The sequence below is a fragment of the Passer domesticus genome, chromosome 16 (assembly GCF_036417665.1).
Source record: "Passer domesticus isolate bPasDom1 chromosome 16, bPasDom1.hap1, whole genome shotgun sequence".
Lineage (NCBI taxonomy): Eukaryota > Metazoa > Chordata > Aves > Passeriformes > Passeridae > Passer > Passer domesticus.
This window is the reverse complement of record NC_087489.1, coordinates 8,884,091-8,891,743: the sequence shown is the minus strand read 5'-3', so window position 1 is coordinate 8,891,743 and position 7,653 is coordinate 8,884,091. Positions and strand designations below refer to the sequence as shown.

General features: G+C 59.2%; 1 protein-coding gene across 1 annotated transcript; it reads right to left on the bottom strand.

Moving 5' to 3' along the window:
• Positions 1-384: 384 nt before the first annotated feature.
• On the bottom strand, positions 385-7,421 carry C16H20orf204 (chromosome 16 C20orf204 homolog). Its single transcript, XM_064391949.1, has 5 exons — positions 7,362-7,421; positions 2,666-2,800; positions 2,419-2,481; positions 2,163-2,315; positions 385-1,322 (listed from the first exon to the last, which is right to left on the bottom strand). Exons 1-5 carry the CDS (start codon positions 7,419-7,421, stop codon positions 1,155-1,157), a joined length of 579 nt encoding a protein of 192 aa, XP_064248019.1. The 3' UTR covers positions 385-1,154.
• Positions 7,422-7,653: the final 232 nt, after the last annotated feature.

The window sequence follows — 7,653 nt, the reverse complement described above, 5'->3', positions numbered from 1 at the left end:
CAGCCCGCTGCTGCCATCTCGTGTCCTCCGCAGCCCCGCAGGGCTGGGACTGCAGCCACACGGGCGGAGACGGGCTGGGGAAACTGAGGCACGGGCACACTGCAGGCCCTGCTGGCTGTTGCTCCGGGGGAAATGTCCTTCCAAAAAAGCAGCTCCTGGTTTCCATCGCCCCACAGCAGGGATGCAGAGAGAGTGAGCAGGGGCAGGATGCCACTGGGCCCTCCACTGCTGTGGGCTTCTGCCTGGGCTTCCACAGCCCAGCCACCATGGCCAGAGCTGTGCCAGCTCCATGCACAGCACAAGAGCCCCTGGATCACCAGGCAAAGCACCCAAAGTACTTCCAGGGAAGGAGAGGTTTTATTTCTGGCTTCCCAGAGGCTGTTTGCTACCCGACAAAGCAGTGGAGGCCACAGGCAGGGTGCTGGCAGAGCACAGTGACAAGGGAGGATGCCCTTCACTTCTCACCCCACACCCCACCATTCCCTCCCTGCTGGGGGCACCCCCAGCCAAGCAGCCGGGTCCCTCCACAGTGCTGCCCATCACTGAGGCTGAGCCTTGGCCTCAAGCCCCCACCCTGCCTGGTATTTTTGGAGATCAGAACTCCCCAGGCTTCCCCAGTGTTGCACCTTTACTTCCCTGTCCACTGTGGGTGCCTGGCTGCTCTGCACATGCCAGCAGTGCCTCAGGGACACCTGTCCCCATGCACAGCCCTAACAACCTCAGAGCCCTGCAGATGCACTGCGGCCTCACTTCCAGCAGAGCCCCCAGAGCCTGGCCCCACATGTCCTCGTTCTGCCCCAAAACACACCCATTGTCCTCAAGAGAGCAGCAGCTGCTGCAGGGCCAGGAGCGACTAAGAATCCACACCTCACCTTCTCTTTTTAGTCCTTTCCCTTCTTCTTCCCAGTGTTCCTGGTGCTCCAGGTTTCTGCCACAGCCATCCCACAGCAAACCAAGCTGCCAGCCCCAGGCAGGGGTGGTGGATGTGCTGCCCGGGCACGGCTCGGAGCAGGAGGGTGGATTCAGCTCGGGCATCTGCTGGCAGCAGCCCCTCCGCCCTCACGGCTGAGCTTGTCCCAGGCTCCCAAAGCAGCCGCAGGCAGCCCCGGGGCTGGAGCAGCACTTCCATCCCCCGGCGTGCGGCGAGGGCGTCCCTACGAGTCCCAGGATGTTTGGCGGGGTGCGTGCAGGGCATTGAGCTTCTCCCAGCAGGTCGCCAGCCTCTCCGCCTTCCTGCCGATGTCCCGCAGCATCTTCCTCCTGCGGGCGGCTGCCCCGCGCCGCGGCGGAGCCGGGGACGGGCGGGGGGTGCGCGGTGGGCTCTGCGGTCCGTGAGCCGAGGGACGGGCAGAAACCCCCCCACACCACACTGGCATTAGTCAGGGGACAAAAGGCACCGCACGCGTGGCTGAGGTGGCCAAACTGCCTATGGCCGTGGCAAGGACACGGTCTCAGGTCCCCACGAGTCCCCCCAAAGTTGGCCATCCCTGTCTGAGCTGGCAGTGTGCACCCCACAGCTCACCCACGGACACCAGATCTGATCTCCAGAGCAGCAGCCGCTCCATCCCACACCAGCAGACCCCAGGCAGGGCTGTCCCCAGCCAATGTCCCCAGCAGTGGCAGGGAGGACAGTGCCAGCCCCGTGCCAGGGTCAGGCAGAGCTGGGAGCTGGCACTCTGCTGCCCTTGGTTTTCCCTGCTGGTGCTGCCACAGGGATCCTCCTGGATGGGGTTTCCCCAGCAGAGCTTTGGACAAGCCAGAGGAACCCAGACCAGCCCTTAGGGGAGAAATCCCAATTCTTGCCTGTGAGCACTCAGGAGCAAGAGCAGGACAGGGTGAATGCACCCACGGGGTGAGCATCCCACCAGGACAAGGCCCTGTGTTCCCCTCAGCCACGGCATCATGGCACACGTGGAAAAACCCACTTGGGAGGCAGTGGTAAAACCCCACCAGCCTGGCCCACACTGCCACAACTGAGCCTCCCTCCCCTGGTTATTCTGAAGCTCCCAGGGATGGATGTGCAGTCAGCATTCCCCAGCTCCTGGAGCGAAGAGGGAGAGCCTGGAGACCCCTTATGGGCAGCCAGGAGAGCACAAACAAGGCAAGCTCTGCCCACAGCCCTGGGAACTGGGAGACATGGCTGGGAAGTAGAGGTTTCCTACCTTGCTGATTTTCCTGCAGTTCTCCCGGAGCACAAAGTCGGTGTTCCTGGCCACCCTCCAGACCGCCAGCTCCTCAGGGCCCTGCAGGGTGCCGGCCCCCAGCTCCCGCAGGGACATGCTGATGTTGTAGATGGACAGCAGGATCCTCTGCTCCTGCAGAGGAGAAGCACGGGACCCCGGGCAGGGAGGGAGGCTCCGTGGCTCCCTGGGGGCTCAGCCCAGGCAATGCCCCAGCCCCAGGTCCCTCTGTGCTCACCTTGTCTGAACGACAAGCGGGCCCAGCCCTTCTGCTCCTGTGCACTGAGCCAGTCAGGTTCCTCTGGAGAAATAAAGCAAGAAGATCCAGCAGCTCACAGGATCAGTGCCTTCCACTTGGAGCAAGGATCCCCCATTTAAACACAACCCCTTCCCCAGCGCTGCTGGCAAAGCAGCCACCTCCATATTAAGCTCCCCTCCCCACATCCCTCATCCCAGCCCAGCAGCAGAGCCCTGCCTCAGCTCACCAGGTTCTGGATCTCATGGAAGATGACGGCGCGGTACTGCCGCAGGATTTTGGCGATGCTGCACCTCCTGCCTCTGCTCAGCACGGCCACCAGCAGGAGCAGCAGAACAGCACAGGAGAGCACCCGGGGGAAAATCTGCCAGGGAAGGGCTCAGAGTCAGCTGGGGATTAAGGAGTGTCCTGGGCTCTGCCTTCAGCCCCTAGCCAGAAGCTCCATGGGGCCTGTACCTGAAGATGCAGCATGTGATGGAGGAGCCTCAACTGTCTCCTCTCCCAAAGAACACCCTCCCATGAGATGAGCCATCTTCCCTCGGGGCAAAGCCCTTGGGAAACTGCTCCAGCTTCAGCCCAGCCCAGCAGCCCTGCCCATGGCACACACAGAGCTCTCTCTCATCCCAGCGGGTGGGTTCTTGGCACAGAGCTATGCCAGGGGTCTGTGTCAGCCTGTGGGGCTCACCCCTGAGCTCCCTGCCCCAACATGGTTCCACTAGATGCCCATTTCAAGGCCAGAGAACCTCAAGTGCCAAAACCCAAGGGGAGCAGAGAGGGAGGTGCTGGAATCCTTGGAGAGGAGCTGGAGGGAGGAGCTGCTGGTCCCCACCAGCAACACCCACACCTCAGCTCAAACGGATCCAACACCCTCAAAAGGATGCTCCCACACCTCTGCTGCATGGATGGAACTAATACAGCATTTTTCCAGCTTCCCCGCAGCCCAGGCTCACCCCAGGCTTGGGGGCCCTCACCACAAGCAGCACAAACATCCCAGCTGCTGCTGAGCTCCTGGCTCCAAACCTTCAGCAGCCCCGCGCTGGCCCCTGCAGAGCGGGGAACCCCAAGTGCTGACACCTGAGCTGGCAGAGGGGCACAGGGAGGGGGTGGATGGACCCTCCGAGGCAGGGATGAATCCCACAGCTTTGAAGAAAAGCCAGCACAAGCTCAAGTGACCGGGATTGGGGATATTTGAGCAGCCCAGCAGCAGCAGAGTGAGGATGGGGAGATCAAAATTTGTGCCAGGAAAGGAACCCAACAACTCAATACATCTCCACACTCTGAGCGATGGCACTGGGGCCCCATCCTGGCATTTCTATCATTTCACAGGAAAAGTCCCCCCCAAACACAACCCCCTCCCAAACAACCCTCAAGTTGCAAGTGTCAGGTCTGGGCAGGCAGAAAGCAGCTCAGCTCATTCCAACTATGCAACCCCTGTGCTGCAGCCAAAGCGAGGGGGAAGGGGCCACAGCTCTGCCTGCAGCCCATGCCTGCTGCTCCCCACCTCAGCTCAGGGGTCACTGCCTTCCCCAGCACCTCTGCACTTGCTCCTCTGCTCCAAGAAGCCAGAAGGAAGAATTTCCCTCACTGAATTCCAAGCCCAGGCACACTCCATCTCTCCTCTTTGGTGAGAACCTGGGGGGCTTGTTTGTTAAATCCACACCTGCTCTATCCTGAGGTAGACCTGGCTCCAAAAGGGTGAGGAAACCTTTTCCCATCCTCTTGCAGCTCAGTGGGAGTGATGGAGGCTTAACATGAGGCAAAACTCAGCACAGTTCTGGGAACACATGGACACAACCATCACCTCGGAGCATGTGCTAAGAGAGGAGCAAACCCAGGTACGACCAGCAGAAATCCCACGGGGCTCTTCAGCATCCCTAATCACCACACACCTTCCACAGAGCTGAGCTCTGCCTGGGAGCTGGGAAGGACAGGGAAATCTCCTTGTGCTCCTGGCTTTGCTCCCTGCAAAGCACTGGGAGATCTTGCCCCAGAGGTGATTAAGCAGAGAGCCGAGGGTATAATCAAGGGAGAGCACTGCTTCCATGAGGACACCCTGACCAAAGTCTAAGGGTTGCTCTCCAGAGGTCTCCCCTGCCAGGAAGGCATGGCTGTGCTATTTTACCATGAAAATGGGAATGACTTCCCTGAAGTGGTTTATTAAACAACTGGGACCCAGTTTCAGGAGAAATCACACCATTTCCAGCATTCCAAGACAGCCAAGCCTGGGCTCAGTGCTCAGCCCCGAAGGAAGTGCAGAGCAGTCCAGGGAACAGCCAGGGCAGAAGGTCAGCAGGTGCTGTAGGTGCTTCCCCCCATCATGGAAAGCAGCAGTGACAAGAGAGGGATGCAGGGAGACCTAGGTAGCAAATCCTGCTCCTGACTTCTCTCCTTTAGGATGGAGGAGAACAAGTTCAGCAGCTGATTTAGGGTTATTCCTTCTGCCTCTGCCCCCATCCCACAGCAGCAAGCTACAGGCAGGTGGCACATCCCTTCCTAGGGGAGAGCTGGCAGCGAAGGAGCAGCCTTGGGAAGCACGGGCGCAGGACAGGCACAGCTAATCTCATCCTCACTCTAATCCTCCAGCAAATACGAGGAGATAAGGGGAATCACCATTGTTGATAGAGCAGCTCCTGCTGGCACTCCTGCCAGCCCCAGCCAGCAGGGCAGCAAGGGACAATTCCTGCCGCCAGCCTGGGAACCCACCGGGGTCACCAGGTCCTTCCAGCCAGACACACTGTCCCCGAGTCCCTCCTAGCCAAAGGGACTCTGTCACCACCCAGAGCCCCAAGGCAGGGACAGACCCTCCGTTCTCTACCTCAGGGCCAGCCAAATCCAAATCCCATCCCAGCGAGGTCTAAGCCTCATGCCAGACACAGCAGCCTGACCCCAGCTGGACCAGACCCGAGCCCCTTCCTCACGGACTCCCACCTCTGTCCCATCGCGACCCTTCTAAAGGATCCAAGTCCCGTTTGGACCCAGCCCGGCCCCATTCCAATGCTCCAAGCCCTTTCCCAAGTGGTCTGGCCCCATCGCGACCAGTCCGAGCCCCTCTCCCGGTGGGTCCGAGCCTCATTCCAGGAGCAGCAGTCACCTCCCGGCAGCTCCCGAGCCCCACCGCGGGTGCTGCCAGTCCCACCCCGGCCGAGCCGAGCTCCGGTCTGTGGGTGGGCTCCGGGGAGGGGTGTCCCGGGGCAGAGGAAGGGGGTCCCGGGGACAAGGGGGGGTCCCGGCGCACTCACCATGGAGCCCCGCGGGCGCGGCCCCCGCGGCGGTCCCGGGGAGCCCGGTCCGGCCCCGTCCCGCTGCGCCGGGGCCCGCGGTTTGAACTTGGCTCCACGGTGGGAGGGGACGGGACACGGCACCGCCGGGGGGGGACGGGACACGGCCCAGCCCCGGCCCCGCGGGGGAGGCCGCCCGGCCCCCCCGGCCCGGGGAGCAGCGGCGCTGCCCGGGATGCGGGGCCGGCCGGGACAGGGTGGGACAGGGTCCCCGTGTCCTGGAGGAGCCCCTGCTGCAGCCACCCGGGGGTGCAGAGCACGCGTGTCCCCAGCCCGGAGCGCACGCTGTGCTCAAACCCCCGCAGTTTCGATTTCTGTTGGCGTGGGGAGATTCTTTCGCTCTGCGTTCGCAGACCGCAGTGGGTGAACGCTGACAACGGCACCAACCCATGGCAAAAGTGCCTGTCCAGGCTGAGACCCCCAAAATATCAATATGAGGAGTGTGTTCGTGCTTCCAACCAAAGCCCTCTCCCCTTTGCCCTCTCCATGTTGTACCTCACCCCCAGCCCAGGCACAGAATTCGTATCAATTTTGGGAAAAAAAAGTGAACTGACTGCAACAAGGCTCCGCTGAGGAGCTGAATGTGGGTGATTGAGTAAGAAATAGAACAAATGGTGAATAATCCAGCTCTGCTCAGTTTGGTGAGAATGTCCCTCCCAGGAAGTGGGACCCACAGCACACTGCAGCATTCCTCTGGGACAGGACCCATATAACTTCTTTATTGAGCTCTATATATAGCTAAAATTCATGGGTGCCATAATCCATTTAAAAACCACCAAGACATCTACAAACACTAAAAGGCTCTAAGATTGATGGTCCCTTTTAAGTAAGAAAAAATAATCTCCAAGCTAAGGAATGTAGCCCAAAGGAAAGGGAAGCTGCAGGTACCAGGAGCAGGTGGCCAAAGGAGCCTGATGTTGTGAGAAGGTGGCACGGTGTGCAGCAAAAGGCCCCTTCCTTGGGGCTTCCACATCCCAAAAATTCCTTGCAAGATGTGGTGGTGCCACCTAAGCAAGAGGCAGGGGTAAGCATGAGGATCCTATCAGTGGGTTGCACAAGTGTTACCTGGCTCAAGGGAAATGCTCCCAATACAAGTCAGGAATCTCTCCAGCAGAAAAAGCCACACCACTGCAATTCCCACTTCCCTTTCCTATCCCAATTCTGCAGCCACCAACACCACAGCACCACTGGGCAGAGGGATTTATGCACCACAAGCAGCCAGCTTTCCCCAGCACAGCACCACACCAGGAATCAGAATGCCACATTCCTTGCCCAGAAAAGCAGGACATAGCCCCCATGGGAGCACAAGAGGCTGAAGGACAGCACACATTGAAAACTTTTAAACTTGCTTTTATCCTGCAGTTTCTGCCTGTCTTGAGCCCTTGTCCAGCCAGGTTCCCTTGCCATGTCTACTCTCTCCCTTGAACACCATCTCCATTCCCCTTCCCAAACTCTTCCACTCTCCTCCAGCAATGGCACAAAATCCCTAAACAAGAGCCTCTCAACTCCCAATGCTTCTCACTCACCTTTGGGAAACTATTCCATGGAACATCCGTGATCTACACCCTTTCATCAGCTATTCCAGAGAATGCACAAGAGTTTCCATTATGAGCCCAAAGAAACAAAGGCTTTTGCTTCCAGACCAACCTGGAAGCAAAAGCCTTTCTGCTCCAGCATTGGAAGATCCGTTTTTGGCTTCTCATCCATTTTGGCAAGAGGCTGTAGCCCAGCTTGGTGCAGCCACCACTGGCAGGCACCTTCCCAGAGTGGTGGGAGCCTGATAAGTCCAAAGGTTTCTGCTATCAGACCCCCTCTTCCCAGTCAGAATCACACTCGAAGACAACAGAAGGAAACAAAAAAAAGAAGCTGTATTTTATACATATTCTCCAACAAGTAATAAGGGAGTTTCTCCTCCAACTAAATACATGGGACAATGCAC

Excerpts from the sequence above, each read along its gene's own strand:
- C16H20orf204 (XM_064391949.1), bottom strand. The coding sequence starts at position 7,421 with ATGGATGAGAAGCCAAAAACGGATCTTCCAATGCTGGAGCAGAAAGGC. Across the intron at positions 2,482-2,665 it reads TCCATGAGATCCAGAACCTG|AGGAACCTGACTGGCTCAGT; the intron begins GTGAGCTGAGGC and ends TTATTTCTCCAG. Across the intron at positions 2,316-2,418 it reads CCGCTTGTCGTTCAGACAAG|GAGCAGAGGATCCTGCTGTC; the intron begins GTGAGCACAGAG and ends TCTCCTCTGCAG.